Source organism: Papio anubis, chromosome 20, assembly GCF_008728515.1.
Source record: "Papio anubis isolate 15944 chromosome 20, Panubis1.0, whole genome shotgun sequence".
NCBI lineage: Eukaryota > Metazoa > Chordata > Mammalia > Primates > Cercopithecidae > Papio > Papio anubis.
Genome location: NC_044995.1, coordinates 6,710,630 through 6,734,886, shown reverse-complemented (window position 1 = coordinate 6,734,886; position 24,257 = coordinate 6,710,630). Strand labels below are relative to the sequence as shown.

The 24,257-nt window shown below is 41.9% G+C and overlaps 2 protein-coding genes across 15 annotated transcripts in view; both read left to right on the top strand.

Annotated features, from left to right (window-relative positions):
- The first annotated feature begins 5,982 nt into the window (after positions 1-5,982).
- Positions 5,983-17,328, top strand: ZNF615 (zinc finger protein 615). Of its 8 annotated transcripts, none has more exons than XM_003916034.5 (6): positions 5,997-6,076; positions 6,895-6,932; positions 10,293-10,496; positions 12,192-12,318; positions 12,586-12,681; positions 13,832-17,328. In XM_003916034.5, the coding sequence occupies exons 3-6, from the start codon at positions 10,482-10,484 to the stop codon at positions 15,787-15,789; spliced, it is 2,196 nt and encodes a 731-aa protein (XP_003916083.1). In that variant the 5' UTR covers positions 5,997-6,076; positions 6,895-6,932; positions 10,293-10,481; the 3' UTR covers positions 15,790-17,328. The 8 variants fall into 8 exon arrangements, with proteins under 8 accessions (XP_009193405.1, XP_031515110.1, XP_003916083.1 ...); XM_009195139.4 differs by lacking the exon at positions 5,997-6,076 and adding an exon at positions 6,083-6,226 and having other exon boundaries at positions 13,832-17,317; XM_009195141.4 differs by lacking the exon at positions 10,293-10,496 and having other exon boundaries at positions 5,983-6,076; positions 13,832-16,527.
- Positions 6,043-24,257, top strand: part of ZNF350 (zinc finger protein 350) — a 41,724-nt gene continuing 23,509 nt past the window's right edge. For 3 of the 7 annotated variants that reach the window (XM_009195135.4, XM_017952650.3, XM_021931399.2), the window contains exon 1: positions 23,225-23,564. The gene's annotated coding sequence lies outside the window, so the exon portion shown is untranslated. The other 4 variants (XM_017952655.2, XM_017952651.2, XM_017952656.3 and 1 more) reach the window with 3 other exon arrangements.

Below are 24,257 nucleotides of genomic sequence, written 5' to 3'. Positions count from 1 at the left end.
AGTTGGTGTGGGGGAATTAGATAATTTATTGGTGTCAGAAAATACCCCAGAACCACCCCATATTATGATTAGCTCTTTTCCTGTCTTTGGCTCTAAGCTTAATAGTCCATTAAACAAACTGAAGTAGTTTAAAAAGAAACTGAATATGTTAAATATATTAACAACATACTTGGACTTGCTTGACTAAGATTATACAGATGATCAGTTTATAAAACCACCTTCAACTTAAATAAATTTGAACTCAAAAGAAATTGCCAAACTAATCTAGAGGCTTTGCTAGTATCCTTCAACCAACTTCTAGGAAAAACATCCTACATAACCATAATTATCAAAACCAGAAAAAACAACATTGGTAGGATACCATAAAGTAAACTAATCTTATTTGGGATTTGACTAAGTTTTACATGATTCTTTCTTAGTTTGTATTCTAAGAAGTTGTATTACATGTATAGATTCGTGTAACCACTGCAACCACATAAAACTATTTAATGAACACAAACTTCCTCATGCTACCTTTTTATGCTTACACTCCATCCAAACCTAACTCTGCCAACCACTTTTCTCCTGTCAGTATAATTTTCATCATTTCATGAATGTGATAAAAATAAAGTTGTTTTTGTAAATGGTTTTTGTAAATTTTATATAAATAAGTTATATAAATTTTTATTGCTAGAGAGTATGTAAGCTTTTGGCATTTTTGTCACTCAGCAAATTACTCCTAAGGTTTATATGAGTTGATGAATAATTGTTTTATTATTTTTTTTTTACCACCATGTATCTAACCAGATGAAAGTTGTTTATATTAGAGAGTAGTATACATATTTGATGTACTAGTTTGTTTATCCATTCACCAATGAGAGATATTTGGACTGTTTTCCTGGTTTTAAGTGTTATAAATAAAGATGCTGTGAAATCTACATATAGGATTTTGCTTTTGATTTTTTTTTTTTAGGATTTACAATCTTAACCTCTTTTTTTTTCTTTTTTAAGAGATAGGGTCTCTTGAGAGGCCAAGGCAGGCGGATCACTTGAGGTCAGAAGTTCAAGACCAGCCTGGCCAACATGGTGAAACCCTATCTCTATTAAAAACACACACAAAAAATTAGCTGGGCCTGGTGGTGGGCTGTTGGAGCTGAAGGCCCGTGGGATGTGACCAACTCAGCATTCCACTGGAGGCTATGTGATCGAACAGCAAACTGTTTATCATGAATTCAGGATGTGGGCAAACTCTCGACTGTTTCCGCTGCCAGAAGGTTTGCTGAGGGCAATTGCTTCCTAGTGCCAAGCTCCTTGAGGTTATCTACTGGGCCATCTAGAGAATACCATCTTGCAAACCCTACTCTGGACCGAGCAGCTGACCTCTTCTTCCACCCCCCTTTTCACTATCTCTCTTTTGCCTAATAAATACAGAGGGCTGTGTAAAGCTCAGGGCCCTTGTCCACTAGAGGCAAGGTGCCCCCGATCCCTTCTTCCAAATATACTCTTTTGTCTCTTATTCCCATTTCCCCCACTTTTTTCAGTCCCCCTAGGTCTGTGTGGGTTACATAGTGGCGCCCCAAACAGCGACAGGATCGGATGCTCTACAGTTGGCGCCTGTAATCCCAACTACTTGGGAGGCTGAGGCAGGAATCACTTGAACCTGGGAGGCAGAGGTTGCAGTGAGCTGAGATCCTGCCACTGCACTCCAGGCCTAGGTGACGGAGTAAGGCTCTGTCTCAAAATAAAACAAAACAAAAACCAAAAAAAAGAGTCTCTGTTGCCTAGGCTGGAGTGCAGTGGTGCAAATTACAGCTCACTGCAGCCTCAAACTCCTGCGTTCAAGTGTTCCTCCTGCCTCAGTCTCCCAAGTAGGTGGGACTACGTGTGTGCACCATCATGCCTGGCTTTTTTTTTTTTTTTTGTAGAGACAGCATGTTTTAGGCCATTCTTGCATTGCTATAAATAAATACTTGAGGCTGGATAATTTATAAGAAAAGAAGTTTAATTGGCTCATGATTCTAGGCTGTACAGGAAGCATAGCACTGGCATCTTGTCCTGCGGAGGCCTCAGGAAGCTTACAATCATGGTGGAAGGTGAAGAGGGAGCAGGAGTAAGAGTGGAGGGCGTAGGTGCTGCACACTCAAATAGCTAGGTTTTGCTAGTACTCACTCACTATTGCAAGGGCAGCATCAAGCCATGAGGGATCTGCCCCCATGACTGAAACACCTCCCACCAGGCCCCACCTTGAACATTGGGGATTACATTTCTTTTTTTTTTTTTTTTTTGTTGAGACAGTCTCCCTCTGTCACCCAGGCTGGAGTGCAGTGGCATGATCTTGGCTCACTGGAAGCTCCACCTCCCAGGTTCATGCCATTCTGCCTCAGCCTCCCAAGTAGCTGGGACTACAGGCGTGTGCCACCACATCCAGCTAATTTTTTTTTTTGTATTTTTAGTAGAGACGGGGTTTCACCGTGTTAACCAGAATGGTCTTGATCTCTTGGCCTTGTGATCTGCCCACCTTGGCCTCCCAAAGTGCTGGGATTACAGGCATGAGCCACCACGCCCAGCTGACATTGGGGATTACATTTCAGTGTGAGATTTGGGCAGGAACAAATATCCAAACTATATCATTCAGCCTCTGGTCCCCCTCCCCCACAAATCTCATGTCCTCACATTGCAAAATACCATCATGCCTTCCTAAGAGTCCCTCAAAGTCTTAACTCATTCCAGCATTAACTCAAAAGTCCAAAATCTTATCTGAGACAAGGCACATCTCTTCTACCTATGAGCCTGTAAAATCAAAAGTTATTTGCTTCCAAGATACAATGGGGGTACAGACATTGGGTAAACATTCCCCTTCCAAAAGGGAGAAAGCCTCAAGAATGGGACTACAGGCTCCATACAAGTTCAAAACCCAGCAGGGTAGTCATTAAATCTAGTGCAAGCGGTGGGTTCCCAAGACCTTGGGCATCCTCTGCTCAAGGGGCCCCCTCAGGCAGAGATCACTGTTTGTAGACAGCTGAAGCCTTGCCAGGTGGCCCTAGAGAGTAAGGCATGCCGGACTTTTCCAATGTCCTGCAGACCCTACTGTCTCACCTCTTACGGTGATCCAAGAGTGAGGGCCCCTCCCTACTTGGACACCGCCTAAGCTGGCAAGTCCTGCTTGGCTAGGAGCAGGGATACGCACTTGGATGGCAGATTAGGTGACTCCCACCCACTCATGGCATTATGCCTGTCCATAGAGTTTAATAACAATTGGGACTGCTGGGCTGGAGGCTCTAGTGTTGGATTTTGACTGGGGCTGCATGGTCTAAACAGTTGTTTTCACATATTTGGGCTTCTGCTGGAATGGATGAGGGCTTTATTTACAGAGTCAACAAGAGGCTAGTCTGGGCTTTATCACAATGTGTTAGAAGATCTCCAAGAGACAAGCAAGCCTCGATGAGCAAGCTTATTTCTCACCTCTGTGTTACGCTTGCTACTGTCCTATTGGACACAGTGGTCAATCACTATGGGGAATACTATCCAAAGATGTGAATATAGGGATGTAAAAATAAATTAATGCAATAACCACAAAATTATTTCCTTATACATGTTAGATCAACACCATAAATATCCTTGCACATATTTGTTCTCACAAAGAAAAGTTCTATTGAATCAATTCTTAAAATTCATGGCTCAGAGAAAAGGAAAAGTTTAAACTGGGTAACAACAGACTGTACTACAAAAACATTTTACTAATTTATATAGAAACACAATCCTATACCTAGAAATAATGTAATGCTTAAGAACTTTGAATTATGACAAGTATGATAATACTTCATTTAAAGTTGCATGTGATAGACAACATTATTACCTAACATGCAGAAAAAGAAGACTTAAAGAGGCTTAGCATAACAGAATGCCTTTGTTCCATGGCCTTATAATCTAAATATGATTTGTCATTCAATCTTTAAGAATCTTAATAAGGGTTAAAACATTTATATTTCACTTTTACTTTGCATTTGTTTGAATATTAGTAAAACTGGTATTTTAAAAATTCTTTAGGATCATTTACACTAAAAAAATGTGTCCTGTTTATTTCCTTCAGCTATTTATAGGAAATTTTAGGGAGCTTTTAAGTTGATCATCTTTTCCTTATTTTTATTTTTTTGACACAAGAGTCTCGCTCTGTCTCTCAGGCTGGAGTGCAGTGGCAGTTATCTTGGCTCACTGCAACCTCCGCCTCGGGGGTTCAAGCGATTCTCGTGCAACCTCCGCCTCCCGGTTCAAGCGATTCTCGGGCCTCAGCCTTCCTAAATGGGACTACAGGCCTGGGACACTACGCCCAGCTAATTTTTTTTTTTTTTTTTGTATTTTTAGTAGATATGGGGTTTCGCCATGTTGGCCAAGCTGGTCTCAAACTCCTGAGCTCAGGCAATCCTCCTGCTTAGGCCTCCCAAAAGTGTTAGGATTACAGGCGTGAGCCACCGCGCCCATCTTTTTTCTTATTTCTTTTCAGATCTCTTTATAGGTCATGTGAAGGGTGAAGTGGCTCACACCTGTAATCCCAGCACTTTTGGAGGATGAAGTGGGAAGACTGCTTGATGCCAGTTCAAGACCAGCTGGGCAACACAGTGAGACCCCCGTCTCTACAGAAAATTTAAAAATTAGCCAGGTGTGGTGGCGCCCACCTGCAGTCCCAGCTACTCAGGAGCCTAGGAGTTCCAAGTTACAGTGAGTTGTGATCTCCCCAGGCACTCTAGACTGGGCAACAGAGTGGACCTTGCCTCAAAAGAGAGACAAAAAAAAAAAAAAAAAAGAAAAAAATATCATATACCGACGATGAGAAGAAGGTGAGAATAGGAAATGGAACATGGACTTTAGTTTGATAATTTCTCTGTATATTCATATACTGGTATCTGTATCACACACACAAATTCACACAGGCATTTCCTTTCCCTTATTCTTCTAATACACGAGGTTTGGTTGGATTTATATTTACAGTTCAGCATTACCATGACTTTGCGGATACTATTCGCAGTTGGCACACGTAGTATAATATGATCTCTTTCTTAACCTTTCTTTTCTTTTTTCCTTCCCCCCCCCCCCCCCCCGAAGGAGTTTCCCTCCTGTTGCCCAGGCTGGAGTGCAATGACGCCATCTCGGCCCACAGCAACCTCCGCCTCCTGGGTTCAAGCGATTCTCCTGCCTCAGCCTCCCGAGTAGCTGGGATTACATGCATGCACCACCATGCCTGGCTAAGTTTGTATTTTCAGTAGACAGGGTTTCTCCATGTTGGTCAGGCTCGTCTCCAACTCCCGACCTCGGGTGATCCGCCCACCTTGGCCTCCCAAAGTGCTGGGATTACAGACGTGAGCCACCGTGCCCAGCCTCTTATCCAACCTTTCTTTCTCCCTGAAGTGGTCCTGTTCCCTTAATTTCTGGCCACTTCTCCTGAGTCCTGCCCTCATATTTGGCTCCACCTGGGTCCCAGGCTCTCCCCTCCGCCTTGGGAACTATACTTTCTGGCTTTTACCCATGCCTTTCACCCAACATAAATTTGGCACGTTCCAACCGTTTTCATTACCTAGTTTGTGACTGCTACCCCTGTTCCGTCAGCGTAGCTAGCAGCCCTCTTCTGCATTCAAAAGGCGCTTCAAGCCACTTTCTGCTAGAAATCCGGCCAAAGGGCGGAGGCGTCCCTTCTCGGCCGGTTCTCCTTTCCCCTCACAAGGAACTGTTTCCTAACCTTAGTACAAAGTGTAAACGTCGCGGCCATCTTAGCCTTCTGTTCAGCCGGTGAAAGGGATTTACCTCCACGCCATTTTTGTCTTGTGTAAACTGGAGGTTCTGTATATGGAACCGTATTTATGAAGGGTTGAGGTGCCAGGATATGGGACAGTTTCAGTGCCCTTTCATCTTCCCGGTCACCTCCGGTCACCAGCGCCAAAACGGCCCCTTTGCCTTGTGTACGTCAGATACTCAAAGATGGCGGCCCCCACGGCGACGAGGGCGCGGCCATCCTGCATCTGCGCAAACGTTGGGAACGCCTCCTACCTTCCGTAGGCAGTGAGGAGGCCGAGAGATGAGGCCAGAGCCGACCAAGTTCTGGGAAGTAAGTTCAGTCACTGGGCGGTCGCTGTGGTGACGGGGGAGGAAATTCTGTCCGTGGCCGGGCGTGTTCGTCGACAGTGGTGACGGACCGGTATCTGTCGGCGCCAGCGTTTGGCGACGCCAGTGGAATTCTTTCAGGAGCTTAGCGTGGGTGCGATTCCTATCGCAGGGGAACTATAAGGGGTCCGTGATGGGTGTGTGTGTGTGTGTGTGTGTGATCGGGGTGCCTCTGGGACCAGTCACAGGGTCCTCGTGTGGTTTGTGGTTAAAGATCTGTAGAGATCAGCTACTGAGTGCCCAAGTCACATTCTGTTGTCTTTGCTGTTGTCCTTTGGCGGGGCTCAGTGATTGCGAACTGGAGGGTTTGTTTTCTCAGCGAATCGGTTTCTGGTTCAGGTTTGTTTGGGACTAAATGATTGAGGAACTGTCTTGGGGGTTAAGGTATGGAAGTTTCTGATCCAGGTTTTGGAATTAATCCGAGTGACGGTGGTGGTAGCGCTACAGATTCCGATGTGCGCTGCAACTCTGGAGGCCTGGGATCCATGGCAGGTGGTGGGTTGAGCCCCAGTCCTGGCTGCTGGAACAGAATTGATGCTCGTTAGCATTCCCCTTCTGCCCAAGACCCTTCTCCACGACTGGTTTTTAAATCCCCTTTGGCACCCTCCATCACCCTTTGGTGATGAATCCTCGGAAATGGAAGTTTTTGGCGAGATCAATCATCTAGCATACCTAAAAGTAGTATGTTTTATATTTAAGATGCGGCTTCTACCCTTTGTCCTGCAAGTTACCAGTGTCTTCCTCTTGGATATTTCTTTTCAGGTTCTTTCTGACACAAGTAATATAACATCTCTGCCATGGTAAGCTCGGTTACTCAAAGATAACCTTTGTCAAATTTTTAGAATATTTCAGTTTTAGACGTGAATGTTATGTGCTTAATATTCATAATTCAGATAAATTACATAAATGGTACTATTTTCTTTTTCGCTTTATGTTATGTAATAAACATTTACAAGTTGTTTTTACTGTTTGAGCCGGTGGTACTATAAGTGCATTTACATTAAGTTTATGCATACGATTGGATAGAAGTGAAATGTTTTAAAATGTTTAGGTATCATTTTTAGGAACGTTTTATGGTTATCCATTTATCCACGAATTTTGTTTTTCCTGCCTTTAATCTTCAATCTAGACTATTACTTTTATTGCAGTGTATTGCTTTCTGACTCCCCTTTCCTTATAATTTATAACAAAAGATAAATTAATTTTAAATATTTACTTTATAATTGGTCATCTTACTTAATTCTTAGTATTACAATATTTTTCTCTCTGCCTAACATATTTTTATGTGAAAAATTTTGAACCTATGGAAATATTGAAAGAAGTTTGAGGTTACTACCAGTATGTCTACCACCTAGCTTTTACCATTAACATTGTATTAGATCAGCTCTACTGGTTTTCTAAGTATTCATCCATTCCTCTGTTTGTGAATCATTCCTTATTTGTTGTCGATTTTGGTATATTTCAAAGTAAGTTACAGACATAAGTACCATTCCTCTAAATAATTCTGTATATGATCAATTAGAATTATTCTACTAATAGCCTTTTTTTTTTTTCTTTTGAGATAGAGTCTCACTGTGTCACCCAGTCTGAAGTGCAGTGGTGCTGTCTTGGCTCACTGCAAGCTCTGCCTCCTAGGTTCATGCCATTCTCCTGCCTCAGCCTCCCAAGTAGCTAGGACTACAGGCACCCGCCACCATGCCCGGCCAATTTTTTTGTAATTTTAGTAGAGACAGAGTTTCACTGTGTTAGCCAGGATGGTCTTGATCTCCTGACCTTGTGATCCGCCCGCCTCGGCCTCCCGAAGTGCTGGGATTATAGGCGTGAGCCACCATGCCTGGCCACTAATAGTCTTTTAATTGCTTTCTTTATTTACTTAATAAGGAAGCATCTGATTTACAGATAATTTTGGTTAGGTATAAAGTGGAGTAAAAGTGGATTTTGAAGTGAAACAAACCTGAATTTTCAGTCCTGATTCTGCTTCTTGCTCATTGTGTGATTGGCATAACTTGTGTCTCTTTCCTTGTTGGCCAAAAGAGGAGTTAAACATCTTTTCTCCACGGTTATTTCTGAGGATTATTTATGGTTTTGTCTTTTGTAAAATTTGTACATATATTCATTTTTTCTCTCCCTTTCTCCCGCCTTGTTTCTCTCTTTTTTCTGTTAATGAAAACAGTTAAAGCCATAAACTTATATTACTGAGCTACCATGAGCAATTTTATTTTAAGTGTAGAATGCTAATATTTTTCGGACGTAAACCTGTGTTTTCCCCATGAAAAATCCAGTGAAGAAAGTAAAAATGACCTGTCAGATAGCACACTTTTGCCAATATTACCTTTTCAGAAAGTTCTAGAAATGGGGTTTTGGGTTACCAGGGGTACCTTTACTGGCAATTTTCAATAGAATGTTAAATTATTCCCAGAATTATTCTGCTCTTAATACTGACTCTTGATCTGTATATGCTTTAGGAGGATATAAGATTTTTCTATTTAAATTTTGTATCCAGCCACCTGACTAACGGAATACAGACATTTTCGGCAATACTGATAATTTGCCCCTTATATTCAAAAGTCATCTTTGATGATTTTTTATACCGCATTCTACTGAGTAGCATTCTAGACCCAAATTCTCAACTCTGCCATTGTAATGTGACAATAGTCTGAGACGAGATGTCATGGAATGCATCTAGCTGTGTTCCCATAAGACTTTATTGGTGGTTCAGGTCCTGGATACTATATTACTGACTGTTGATTTAGGTGACGATATGGCTTTTCTGCACTAATTCACAGTTGGGCAACTAGAGCCCATGGACTAAATCTCCCAGCGCCTGTTTCTGTTAATAAAGTTTTGTTGGGACCTGGCCACAATCATTAGTCCGTTTTTTTTGTATATGGGCATTTTTGAGCAAGAGTTGAGTAGCTGCCATGGAAACCATAGACCTCTCTTTTAATGTGGAAATAATTTTTTTTAAATTAGTTTTATTGCTGACACTATTGATTACGAATAACATATAAACTTACTTGTTAATGTTATGGTAATTAGTATTTTTTACTCTTCTGCTATGCAGACATCTTAAAATACTTTTTCATTTGCCATCTTCCTACTTTATATGTTCTTATGGAATATTTTAACACTATATATGTTAAAACTTCAGGAAGTTTTTCCAGTCAATGCTGATTTAGATTTTATTACTTACTTACCATTTTGTTGCTCTTCAGACCTTGCTCCTCTGCTTGCACTGGAGTCATCTTTCTTTTGCTTGAAGAATATCCATTAGGATTTGTTGTAATATGTAATTCCTCAAGGATATTTTTGCTGAGTATCCTTTATACATTTTTAATACTTTGCAAGTATCAAGATGTGCATGGCGGCCGGGTGCAGTGGCTCACGCCTGTAATCCCAGCACTTTGGGAGGCCGAGATGGGTGGATCACTTGAGGTCAGGAGTTCAAGACCAGCCTAGCCAACTTGGTGAAACCCTGTTTCTACTAAAAATACAAAAATTAGCTGGGCATGGTAGCATGCACCTGTAATCCCAGCTACTCAGGCGGCTGAAGCAGGAGAATTGCTTGAACCCAGAAGATGGAGGTTGCATTGAACAGAGATCACACCACTGGAGTCTTACTCACTCCAGCCTGGGCGATGGAGTGAGCAAGATTCCGTCTCAAAAAAAAAAAACGTTAAAGATGTGGATGGTAATGAATAATTTAAATAAGATAGTGCTTATCAATTGCTTAGGACAATGTTCTCAAATTATAGTATATGCATCCTAGAATGTCAAAAGACCTCTGGAAAAGGTAGATGGGTATACATGGTTTTAAAGACAAAATGTATGCATCTTAGCTGTTTGTGTGACCTCTTTCCTAAAACTGATCTGCCTGAAGATTGCCCTCCTGCTGGGCATCACGTGTGATGATTCTTTTTCCCACATTCTCTTTCACTTACTAGCAGTAATCGTACTATGTCAACTTTATATGGAAGGGTGCTGTACCTCCCCTATACTCAGAATATTATATTTTACTAGCCCAGATATAAAAGCTTCTGGAGCACTAAATAAAAGGACAGACAGATATTTGGGGGCCTTGATTTAAGGTGAGCATATAGGAACAGTGACAACATCTGGGCCTAAAAAGAATGTACCACTCAGAGTAATTTGCTCTTCAGCCCACAGGTGCTGAGAACAGGAGAAATCAAGTGAAGGAAGGAGGCAGAGTTTCCAAGACTTGGGTGTCATCATTGCTGGGGACATCCTTGATTGGCGATTGAAGTTTCTGAACAGAAATTTAGAGCTGATTCAGAAGAGACAAATACAGAACATCCAAGTTAGCAGTCATTTCCCAAATTTAGGAGACAATGATGCAGGCCCAGGTGACTTTTGGTTTGTTTTATTCCTTCCTTTATTCTCCATTGTATTTTTAGAGTCTTGTAAAAATCAAGGTAATTAATCAGAAAAGTATAAATTGGAAATATCGGGACCTGGAGAAATCTGGGCAAAGAAGGATCAGGGATATAGGATTCGTAGTACATGATTCATGTTGAAATTTGTGACTATGTGGGACCCCGTAGGTTACATTGGCTGTAAATTTGCCTCTAGTATCTCTGACAGCTATACAAGAGGATCATAGTAAGTTACATCAGCTGTGAGAAAGCAGTCCAGTTTCTTGAGGGATGTTAATGTTTCGTGGCATATAATTCTGAGACTCACATACATCTTTGATAGTTCTTCACAAAGGTGTTGTGGTAGTTGGTGTTCTTAACTGCAGCCTTCTCATAAATGCAAAAGTAGATTTCTTGTAGCTGTTTCTTCATTGTATTTAATGTTATTAATGCTGTCTAATAACGTACACATACATATGAATTTGTGTGGATACATGTGTCTACATATATATTCTAAGGATTTTTTTTTTCCCCAAATTTGCTTAATCATGGCCAGGCGCTGTGGCTCACACCTGTAATCCCAGCACTTTGGAAGGCTGAGGCGGGTGGATCACCTGAGGTCAGGAGTATGAGACCAGCCTGGCCAACATGGCAAAACCTCATGTCTACTAAAAATACAAAAAGTAGCCAGATGTGGTGGCATGCGCCTGTAATCCCAGCTACTAGGGAGGCTGAGGCAGGACAATTGCTTGAACCTGGGAGGCAGAGGTTGCAGTGAGCTGGGGTGTGCCACTGCCTCCAGCCCTGGGCAACAGAGTGAGACTCCATCTCAAAAACCGACAGCCGAGTAGCAGTGGCTCCGCGCCTGTAATCCCAGCACTTTGGGAGGCCGAGGCCCGAGGCGGATCCCACAAGGTCAGGAGATGAGACCATGGTGAAACCCGTCTCTACTAAAATACAAAAATAAGCCGGGGCGCGGTGGCAGAGCCTGTAGTTCAGCTACCGGGGAGGCTGAGGCAGGAGGGAATGGCGTGAACCCAGAATTTGGAGCTTGCAATGAAACCAGGATGGCGCCACACTGCACTCAACTTGGGCGACAGAGGCCGAGACTCCATCTCAAAAAACAAAACAAACAAACAAAAAATAAATTTGCTTAATCATCTAATAATCTTTGTGCTTTATACGTGTTTTATATAGTTTCTTTTATTTCATTCAGAATAAAATAATAATATGGTTAACTATATTAACCATAGTTATTTAGTATGCATTATCTGGTGATACTGGCATCTGCCATGTCTTCATTACAGAGTTTGATATTGGCCTGAAAGCTCATAGTGAATTTAAGAATCTGTATTATTCATCTACTTGTAACTAGCATATACTTATACTTATAACTAGTTTGGTATTGGGAAATAGATGCTATATATTATAGATGTTCTTTCACTGGCAAGAGGATTGGATAGCTGTGTATTACAGACATTTCTTTGACTTTCAATGTTGTTGAATGAATGGATGACTGCACAATTACAGGAATATTTTACTAGGATTCTTATTCTGTCACAATGTACTGAGGAAAAAACCCCACCAGCTTCCTATATGGGGAAAATGAGCAGAATGACTTCCTTGACATTCTTTTCCTATCAGCAAAAGAATATCACCTCATTAAACAGGAGTGTGTTATTATAGGAATCCCTAACACTGGAGGATGTGGCTGTGGACTTCACCTGGGAGGAGTGGCAGTTCCTGAGCCCTGCTCAGAAGGACCTGTACCGGGACGTGATGTTGGAGAACTATAGCAACCTGGTGGCAGTGGGTGAGGACAGCTGCCCTGTGTCACTCAGATGGTGCCCAGTCAGTGGCCTTCCTTTCTCAGATGCTTACCTGCAGTACTCTGAAGTGGTGGATTCTCACATCATTCTCTCGCCCCACACAAGAGAGTATAATCTACCTTCTTGTGACAGAAAAGCCTTGATGTTACAGACTTGACACCTGTGTAGTTCTTAAAATGTAACACTCTCCTTTTTCAACATTGCCAGCCCCATTCGATTTGTCTAAATCTTCTGTCATTTCCCATGAACAGGGTATCAAGCCAGCAAACCAGATGCACTATCCAAGTTGGAACAAGGAGAAGAACCTTGCACAACAGAAGATGAAATCTACACTCGAATCTGTTGTGGTGAGTGAGAGGACCAGCCAGGTGGACAGCCACAGACATCATGTTCTGCTCACACAGAGCAAACGTCAAAGCAGTGAAGGCATCTGAAGACACAGCAACAGCCCCTCCATGACTCCTTCTTCCCAGGAAGAGCTCTTTTTTGTTGTAGTATGGAAAATATGCCCCACTTTCTTTCTTTTTTTTTTTTTTTTAAATGGAGACTCGCTCTGTCACCAGGCTAGAGTGCAGTGGCACGATCTTGGCTCACTGCAACCTCTGCCTCCCGGGTTCAAGGGATTCTCCTGCCTCAGCCTCCTGAGTAACTGGGACTACAGGCACATGCCACCATGCTCAGCTAATTTTTGTATTTTTGGTAGAAATGGGGTTTCACCATATTGGTCTTGATCTCTTGACCTCATGATCTGCCCGCCTTGGCCTCCCAAAGTGCTGAGATTAGAGGCGTGAGCCACCAGGCCCGGCCCCCACTTTTTTTTCCTTGAGATTTCATCTTTGTTTATTTTATACACATCTTGTTTTTGTCTACATAATTATCTTCTTAGGATTTTCAAATCTGCTTTTTCTCGTCCACTGTCACTCTGTCTCTGCTTGTGTATTACCTCTCTTGCTATGAAATTCCACTTTCCAGGACTCTCCAGAAAGAGAGACCTTTGCACTCATGACTTTTTTCTGCCTACTGTATCTTCCTGCCCTAGTAGGAAAATAATTTTCCTTCATTATTCCCACTCTGGGAATCATTATTCCCTCATTTTCTCCACTCTGGATGCTGTGCCCATGATAACCTGGTCTCTAATTGGCATCTATGTGGTTCTTAAGTTCTCTTATTCCTCCTATACTGAATAGTGAGTTTCTCCATACTTTTTTTTTTTTTTGGAAACAAGGTCTCATCTGTCACCCAGGCTCACTGCAGCCTTGACCTCCTGGGCTCAAGCGATCCTCCCACCTCAGCCTGAAAGCTTGCACCTAGTTTCAGACTCAGTATGCCTGCACCCAGGTTATTAAAAAGCTTTATTGCTCACACACAAAAAACAAATAAATAAAATAGGGTTTTCACTAAAGAGTCACCTCACACCAAGGCAGTTTTTAAAAATAGTTTAAATAGTTTATTTCAAAACAAGAAGATGGAGTGATTGACTGTTCTCTTCTTTCCTAGAAATCAGGAAAATTGATGATCCTCTGCAGCATCACTTGCAAAATCAAAGTATTCAGAAGAGTGTGAAACAATGCCATGAACAGAATATGTTTGGAAATAGTGTTAATCAGAACAAAAGTCATCTCCTGCTGAAGCAAGATCCTGATACCTTTGACTTACATGAAAAACCTTCAAAATCAAATTTAAGTTTTGAAAACCAGAAAAGGAGCTCTGGCCTAAAGAACTCTGCTGAGTTTAATGGAGATGGGAAATCCCTTTTTCATGCTAACCATAAACAATTTTATACTGAAATGAAGTTTCCTGCAATTGCAAAACCTATTAATAAGTCCCAGGTCGTTAAGCAACAGAGAACTCGTGACATAGAGAATGCCCATGTATGCAGTGAATGTGGGAAAGCCTTCCTCAAGTTGTCTCAGTTTATTGATCATCAGAGAGTTCACACTGGAGAAAAACCTCATGTATGCAGTATATGTGGGAAAGCTTTCTCCAGAAAATCCAGGCTAATGGACCATCAGAGAACTCATACAGGACTGAAACATTATGAATGCACTGAATGTGACAAAACGTTCCTCAAGAAATCACAGCTCAATATACATCAGAAAACTCATATGGGAGAGAAACCTTACACATGTAGTGAATGTGGGAAAGCCTTCATCAAGAAGTGTCGGCTCATTTATCATCAACGAACTCATACAGGAGAGAAACCCCATGGATGCAGTGTATGTGGGAAGGCCTTCTCTACAAAGTTCAGTCTCACTACACATCAGAAAACTCATACAGGAGAAAAACCTTATATATGTAGTGAATGTGGAAAAGGCTTCATTGAGAAGAGGCGTCTTACTGCACATCATCGAACTCATACTGGTGAGAAACCCTTTATATGCAATAAATGTGGCAAAGGCTTCACCTTGAAGAACAGTCTTATCACACATCAGCAAACTCATACAGAAGAGAAATTATATACATGCGGTGAATGTGGAAAAGGCTTTTCAATGAAGCACTGTCTCATGGTACATCAACGAACTCATACTGGAGAGAAACCTTATAAATGCAATGAGTGTGGAAAGGGCTTTGCCTTAAAGAGCCCACTCATCAGACATCAGCGAACACATACTGGAGAGAAACCCTATGTATGCACCGAATGTCGAAAAGGTTTCACCATGAAGAGTGACCTCATTGTACATCAACGAACTCATACTGCAGAGAAGCCATATACATGCAATGATTGTGGAAAAGGTTTCACTGTGAAGAGCCGCCTTATTGTGCATCAACGAACTCATACTGGAGAAAAACCCTATGTATGTGGTGAGTGTGGAAAAGGCTTTCCAGCAAAGATCCGGCTAATGGGACATCAACGAACTCATACAGGAGAGAAACCTTATATTTGCAATGAGTGTGGAAAAGGCTTCACTGAGAAGAGTCATCTCAATGTACATCGGCGCACTCATACAGGAGAGAAACCCTATGTATGCAGTGAATGTGGCAAAGGCTTAACTGGCAAAAGCATGCTCATTGCACATCAGCGAACTCATACTGGGGAGAAACCTTATATATGCAATGAATGTGGAAAGGGCTTCACCATGAAGAGTACTCTTGGTATACATCAGCAAACTCATACTGGAGAGAAGCCATACAAATGCAATGAATGTGATAAAACCTTCAGGAAGAAGACATGCCTCATACAACATCAGCGATTTCACACAGGAAAGACTTCCTTTGCATGCACTGAATGTGGAAAATTCTCTTTGCGCAAAAATGATCTTATTACACATCAGAGAATTCACACGGGAGAGAAACCATACAAATGCAGTGACTGCGAGAAAGCCTTCACTACAAAGTCAGGGCTCAATGTTCATCAAAGAAAACATACAGGAGAGAGGCCCTATGGATGTAGCGATTGTGGGAAAGCTTTTGCCCACTTGTCTATCCTTGTTAAACACAAGAGAATTCACAGGTAGTCATTTTGGGAAAGCCTCTTGCCAAATGTAGGCCCTCAAGATATCTGCAAAGAAGAGTAATTTCGTGAATGCAGACTATGTTTGTTTGTTTAGTGATCAATTACCTCATATTTTGTGTCAGAGAAAACAGTACAAAACATTTGAGAAAATATTTTAGGACATTATGTCTAAAAATTGTATACTGAGAAAAACCCTATGAATGTGGCAGACTATGAAAGCCTTTGGTGGGAGGATAAACCCCCTCAGAAGTGATCATAGATCATGAATAAACTACTAATTGGTGGAAATGTAATAATTATAGGGAAGTCTTTGCCCAAAAATAAAACCTCAGTAGATTGAGAGAGTTCACACTGGAGAAATACTTTCCTCTGGCAGTGAATATGGCAGGGTTTTCAATAAAATGTTTTGCCTCATCATGTGCCAGGAAATAATGCAGAAAATAACTTATGAAAACATTCAATGTACAAGACTTTCAGGAAAATGTCAGAGAACTTAATGCAAGAAAGAAGCCTTGACAAAATGATGGATGAGAGCTTTCTGTCACAATTATAACCTTAGAAGATAATAGCCTCATGTGCATTTGGGAACAGGATACCTTGAGCCATATTCCTAGTTGCCTTGTCACTGATTTTATACATTTTAAATTGTGACTTCCTCTAATCATGAATTAAAATTTAATATTGTATACAATATAGGAATATTTTTTGCCTGCCTCATTTTGTTATATGATTAACTCCTTCATTTCTTTAGTTCTAAGTTTGTCTTATTTCAGAATAACTGAAGTACTTCAGAATGAAACTGGATAGAGTATATTCAATTCATAAGTGTAATTGAACATACTTGAATGTGTTTAAGTTTATAAGTAACATCAGGTGTTATGAAATTAATATAAATAAGATGTGTAAGTTTTTATTTTGAAATAAGTTTAGATTCACAAAATCTTACCAAAATATCCCAGGATTCTTGAATGCGCTTAACCCAGCTTCTTCCAAAGATAACACCTTACATAAGCATAGTTCATTACCAAATACAGGAAAGTGAAATTGTTACAATACTGTTAACTACAGAATTTATTTGGAAATCACCAGTTTTAACATGCGTGCATTTTTGTTTGGTTTTTATATGTAGCTTTAAGAAATCTTACCACATATATTGATTCATGTCACCACCTCCACAATCGAGATTCAGAATTTTGCATCAGTGCAAACTCCCTCATGCTCCCTTTTTATAGTCACAACCTCTCCTCAACCCTAACCCTTAGCAATCAGAAATCTTTTCATCTTTAGTTTTGTCATTAGTAGCATGTTATAAAAATGGAATCATACAGCATGTACCCTTTTGGTATTGGCTATTTGACCTAAAGCAAATTAACCTGAAATCCATCCAAATTGTTTTGTGTATCATTGTTTTTTTATTGGTGACTAATAATCTATGATATGAATATACCACAATTTGTTTATTCACCCACTGAAGGACTTTAGGGTTGTTTCCAGTTTTTCTTATTTTTACAAATAAAAATCATATGAACATTTGTACACACGGGCTTTGTGTGAGCACAATTTTTCATTTCTCTAGGATAATTACTGAAAAGTATGATTCATGGGTCATAAGGTAAGTGTATGTTTACCTTTGTAAGATACTAACCAGAGTGGTGTTTCATTGCTTACCAGCAATATATACAGAGGTTCAGTTGCTCCGCATTCTTCCACTTGATGCTGTCGTATTTTTTTTGTTTTGTATTCTTTTGTTTTTGAAATGGAGTCTTGCTCTGTCCCCCATTCTAGAGTGCAGTGGTGCAATCTTGGCTTGCTGCAACCTCCGTCTCCCGTGTTCAAGTGATTCTTCTGCCTCAGCCTCCCAAGTAGCTGGGATTACAGGCACACGCCGCCATGTCCAGCTAATTTTTGGATTTTTAGTAGAGACAGGGTTTCACCATGTGGGCCAGGATGGTCTCGATCTCCTGACCTCGTGATCTGGCCACCTCGGCCTCCCAAAGTGCTGGGATTACAGGTGTGAGCCACCACATCCAGCCAGTTTTGCTTTTAATGTTTAGCAATATGATCCATTTAAATTGATCTTTGTATACAGGGTAAGCATTAATTTAAAGTTCAGCCTATGGTTGCCCAGTTGATTCAACAGTATTGAAAACACTGTCCTCTTTTCATTAAATTGATTTTGAACATTTGTAAAAATCAGTTGCCTGTTCTTGTGTCCATTTCTTGACTCTCTTCTGTTGATGTGCGTGTCTATCACTCCACTAATAATACCATATGGCGATTATTGTCATATCGTGATTTTAGTCATAAAATGGAGTAGTCAGAGTCTGCCAGCTTTATTTTTCTTTTTCAAAATAGTTTTGCCTATTCTAGTTTCTTTGCTTTTCTGTATAAATTTTAAGTATAAGTTTGTCTATATCCACAAAAAGTCCTTTGGGAGTTTTATTGAGATTGCATTAAATGTATAATCAAAGTTGGTTTATTTGCCATCTTTACTGTGTTGAATCTTCCAACCAACTATGCCTCTCCACTTAATTAGGCTTTCCTTGCTTTTTTTTTTTTTTAAGTCAGTGTTTCTGAATTTATAGCATATACATTACTTATGTCTTGGTAAATATTTAAGTGGATCATATTTTTGCAGTGATTTTTAAATTTTTTAATTTTTTTTGGAGATAGAGTCTCACTCTGACGCCCAGGCTGGAGTGCAGTGGCACGATCTCGGCTCACTGCAAGCTCCGCCTCCTGGGTTCATGCCATTATCCTGCCTCAGTCTCCCAAGTAGCTGGGACTACAGGCACCCGCCACCACACTCGGCTAATTTTTTTTCTATTTTTTTAGTAGAGACGAGGTTTCACCGTGTTAGCCAGTCTGGTCTCTATCTCCTGACCTTGTGATCCGCCCGCCTCAGCCTCCCAAAGTACTGGGATTACAGGCGTGAGCCACCGCGCCCGGCCTGCCATTATTTTATACTGTTTTTTTTTGTGATAGAGTCTCATTCTGTTGCCCAGGCTGGAACGCAATCGTGCAGTCTGGGTTCACTGCAACCTGCGCCTCCCAGGTTCAAGTGATCCTCCTGCTTATCTTCCCAAGTAGCTGCGACTACAGGCATGCACCAACACACCTGGCTAATTTTTGTATTTTTTTTTTAGAGATGAGGTTTCACCATTTTGCCTAGGCTGGTCTCGAACTCTGGGCTCAAGTGATCTGCCCACCTCAGCCTCCTAAAGTGCTGAGATTACAGGTGTGAGCCACTGCTCCTGGCCATATTTTTGGAGCTATTACAAATGTTCTTGTGTTCATAATTTAGCTTCCAATTGTTCATTGTTATTCTTTAGAAATAAAATTTATTTGAGTGTGTGTTGACTTTTCACCTTATGACTGCTAAACTCACTTGTCTAGTTCTGTAGACTCCTTGGGATTATATTTGTATAATCATGTCTTCTGTGAAGACGGGCAGTGATATTTCTGCGTTCCAGTGTTTTCTTTTCCTTTTCTTACCTTTCTTCACGGGCTAGGGCTTCCACTTCATTAAATAGGTACAGTAAGAGTGGACATTTTGGCCATGTTTGCAATTTTAGGAGAGAAGTATTCAGTCTTTTTAAAAATATGTTAGCTATAGAATATTTTTTACATACTTTTTTTTCTTAACCAGGTTCAGGAAATTCCTTTGTAATCCTAAAATTTTAGCTATTATCTCTTAAAATATTCTTTGTTAACTTTTTTCTTGTGATTCCTATCTGGCCTAGGTGTTGTGGCTCATGCCTGTAATCCTAACACTTTGGGAGGCTAAGACAGGAGGATTGCTTGATAATCAGGAGTCTGAGAGCAGCCTCAGCAAAATAGCGAAACTCCAGCTCTATTTAAAACAACGAGTACATCTGATGTCTTACAAGTATTTAAAACTTTTCTTCTTTTCTTTCTGGTGGATAATTTATTTTGCTCTCCAAGTTTGCTCAACGTTTCTTCTGACATTGCAATCTGCTGGTGATATTATCATGTGAATTTTTAACTGTTACCGTATTTTCAGCACAAACATTTATATTGGATTCTTTATTATATTTTCTTTTTTTTTTTTTTTTTTTTTTTTTTTTGAGACAGAGTCTCGCTTAGTCGCCCAGGCTGGAGTGCAGTGGCCCGATCTCGGCTCACTGCAAGCTCCGCCTCCCAGGTTCACGCCATTCTCCTGCCTCAGCCTCCCGAGTAGCTGGGACTACAGGCGCCCGCCGCCTCGCCCGGCTAATTTTTTGCATTTTTAGTAGAGACGGAGTTTCACCGTGTTAGCCAGGATGGTCTCGATCTCCTGACCTCGGGATCCGCCCGCCTCGGCCTCCCAAAGTGCTGGGATTACAGGCGTGAGCCACCGCGCCCGGCCTATTATATTTTCAATGTCTTTGTTGAGATTTTCTTTTATGGGATTATTGCCATATTTTCCTTTAAACACTTAAATATGTCCGAAATATTTTCCTTTATGTTTTTAAATACATTTATCATACTGGCTTTGAAGCTATTGTCCGCTATTCTTCACTAAGGCCGACTCAGAGTTAGTTTTAATGACTGCTTTGTTTTCTGAGTATTAATGACTCTTGGCTGTTTATTTGCAAATATGTTATTTTTGCTGCTGTTGGAACCCGAACATTTTGCATCTTCAACTCCTTTTTCCTTTTACTACTAAAATTCACAGCACATCCAGTGAGACCTGAACAGGACTGAAACCTTCAGTGTTTTTGTTGTGGCCGCCCCAGTGACATCTTGGCTTCTACAAACCTCATCCAGCCAGTTGTCTGCAGTTTCTTCTGTTTTATGGACCCTGGACTTTCTGTAAGATGGTGGTTCCCGTGGTGCTCCTGCCAAACGGCTCAGGGATGCAGCCATCTTTCCATTTTGCTCCTTAGATAGTTTCTGGCCTCTGAAAACCTATGCAGTTAGCGCAGTGTCGTGACAGTCTCTTGTAAGGAGGAAGGGAGGGTACTGGAGTCCCCCAAAGACATTTGCATTTCTTCCCACCTCCCTGAGCCATGGCAACCGTTGCGGTCACTCCCATCAGAAATGGCATAATATGCTCTATGAGGTAAAACAGCTATGTTACCTCATATAAAATGTTCAAAGCCAGAACTTGGACTTTGGGAAATGTCCCATATCCCTCTCCGGAAGCCCGCCTCCCAGCCTCTCGGTGTTCTTGGAGACAGCGAAGGATGGGGTTGCAGCACCAGAATTCCAGATTCGGAAGTGGGTTCCGATATGTGTTCGGCCTTTGGTAGCTGCTACTGTAGCCTTGAGAGCCTGATGCAGCGTGTGAATCCGGATGGGGAGCTTGTGGGGACCACGAAGTGGAAATGCATGTGAATGTCCGTGTTCAGGGGTTTTATTTCAGTTTAGTCACCGAGGAATATGGGTGTGAGAAAGGGACCCTTGGGAGGTCGAAGGTTAAGGCTTAGTTTTAAGAGTTTAATGACTGAGGGTCCCACGGACAGAACTTGGGGTCTACATATTCACTCTTCATGGGTCTCAGTAATTGAAAACTGGATGGAAAGTGTCTCTCAGTGAATGCAGTTTTTTGCTCAGGTTTGCAATTTAATATGGGGCTCAGACACAGAGAAGCCCGAGCTAGGAAAAGGAGTGGCGTGAATGAAAGGTCTAGGGGGAGGAGTGTCAAAGGAATGCCTCTGCGGTAAGTTTTAAATTGAATTTGAAGGCAATTTTATTTCGGGGAAGACGGGGCTTGTCTGTGTTTGAGAATGTAATGAGGCTGGAGGCTTTGAGGTGTGCAGTTGAAGGTTAGTGGTTGCTTTGAGGCTAATTGGATGCTGGAAACACTTCCTGTCAGTCTTTCAAGTCCAAATCTGTCCTGAAGGTTTCTATTAAAAAACTTTGTCTTCCTGCATCCACTCTTCTCATTGCACCCATAAAAATCAGAGTGGTTCAGGGTGACGAAGTGGTGTCTTTACCGAGGATACTTGCTCTGTCACCCAGGCTGGGGTGCAGTGGCGTGATTTAGGCTCGCTGAAACCTCCGCCTCCCGGGTTCAAGCAATTCTCCTGCCTCAGGCTCCCGAGTAGCTGGAATTACAGGCGCGCCCCACCGCGTCCGGGTAATTTTTGTATTTTCAGTAGAGACGGATTTCGCCATGTTGGCCAGGCTGGTCTTGAACTCCTGACCTCATATGATCCGCCTGCCTCGGCCTCCCAAAGTGCTGGGATTACAGGTGTGAGCCACCGTGCCCCACTTCACTTTCTTCAATGTTGTGTTTAGAAGCACAAACTTAAAAAAAAAATTAAGTCCACTTTATTAATTTTATTTCGTTTTATGACTCATCCTTTACTCTCCTCTCAGAATTAACCCACGTCCATGAAGATTATCTCCCTTTTTCTTCTCTAAGTTTTATACTTTTTCCTCTTAAACTTAGATCAATGATCTATTTTAAGTTAACTTTTGTGTATGGTTTAAGGGTCTTAACTAATTTTTCTGCATGTGGATATCCAGTTATCCCAGTGCCGCTTGTTGAAAAGACTATCCTTATTGAATTGTCTTGGCACTTTTGTCAAAAAGCTCTTAATATTTTTATACTCTCAATTCTGGTTCTGCTCTTCCCATTGGCACCTTTACTAAAAGTGGCCTTCCTAGGAGGCCCAACCCCAATCTTAACTCAGGTGCCTCCTCTTTTCCTTTAGTCTGTCATGGCCAGGCTCACATCATAACTCCTTCTCGAAATCTCTTCTTTCTTTTCTTCTTTCTTCTTCCTTTCTTCTTTTCTTTCTTCTTCCTCTTCTTTCTTCTTCCTTCTTCTTCTTCTTCCTCTTCCTCTTCTTCTTCTTCTTTAAATAATAATTATGTTTTCGAGGCCAGGCGTGGTGGCTTACGCCTGTAATCCCAGCACTTTGGGAGGCCGAGGCACGCAGATCACGAGGTCAGGAGATCGAGACCATCATGGCCAACATGGTGAAACCCCGTCTCTACTAAAAATACAAAAATTAGCGGGCGTGGTGGCGCGTGCCTGTAGTCCCAGCTACTCGGGAGGCTGAGGCAGGAGAATCGCGTGAACGGGGAAGGCAGAGGTTGCAGTGAGCCGAGATCTTGCCATTGAACTCCAGCCTGAGGACAGAGCAAGACTCTGCCTCAAGAAAATTACAATTATTTTTTCTTTCTTCACCCCCCACCCGGAATACTTGCTATTTTTCTGTTCTCAAAAACCGCTTCCTGCAAGCTGTTTTTTGCCAGACGCTTTCCCGTGGGTGTCTGCCTACCTGATGTGTTGCCTTCTCCCTTTCTACCTGATGTGTTACCTTTTCCATTTCCAGTTCATTCTCTGGGATACCTACACCTGGCTGCACTGTTACTTGTCTTTTTCAAAATCCTTTTTTTTTTTTTTTTAATTTAACAAAGTGGATGGCAAAGCGCTAAAGTAAATTTAGCTTGCCCCATATTTGCCTGATAAAGCTTGAGTCTCTGAAAATCTGCCCCTTTTCGCAAGACTTTAAGTGCCAGGAAACGAGGCGATTTCAGTGACTTCTCATCTTCCCTGGCTGCTGGCTCAAAAACCTGCCATTGCCTCTGTACGTCTGATTTTCAAACATGGCTGCCGTCATGGAGCCACAGCTGTGGGCGCGGCCATATTACAGCCTAGGAAACGCCGTAAATGCGGTTGTCCTTGCTCTTTTAACATTTTAGGTTCTTCTCGGCCGCCGTAGGTGGACCATAAACCTGTGCGAGGACTCCAGAAGTAGAAGCAGTTTACGGAAGTGTAACGTTGAGGTCCTCCTTGTGGATCTGGAGAAAATAGAGGTCAGTGTGTGGTTTTGTCTCTGAAAGATTTTTGTCCCAGTTCAGGTTTTGTCTCAGTGGAAGGTTTGGGAGGTCTGAGGACGTGTTGTATCCTGGACCACGTAGTGTTTCGCAGGAAGACCGGGGAGCGCCGCGGTGCAGGCATTTGGGAGATACCTGGTAGGAGTCTGTGATCCCCCTGTCTGTGGGCCGCGTCCCTTTGGTGTGAATACAATGACTAAGGGTCTGTGGTGATCAACGACCGTGTCCTAACTGTCAAGTTATGAATCACTCTGCTTGTAAAGGATGGAGGTGGCGCTTAGGATCGATGCGGCGTCTGCTTCGGGTTCAGGATTTAATTTGGGACTCAGTGATGTTGGAGTTGGGGAGGATGTCCTTCACTGGAGAGTGTCTGGTCTGTGGTTCGGATGAATAAGAGGCATGAGGCCAGTGTCTGTGGTACAAAGGCTTGTGAGGGCTGAAGCTTTCAAGACTTTGGAGCCCTGGGTTCTGGGTTGAGGTTCGAACCTTGGTTACTGGGGGAAAAGGCGACACAGCCCCCAGCATTAGTTCGAAACCATGTATCTACTCTTCTCATCCTTGAAGTGGCTATTTACAGATTGGGGGGTCATGGCTATTTACAGACTGGGGGGTCAAGTTCAGTCATACCCTCCGATTATATATTGTCTATGACTGTAAAGGCAGCATTGAGTT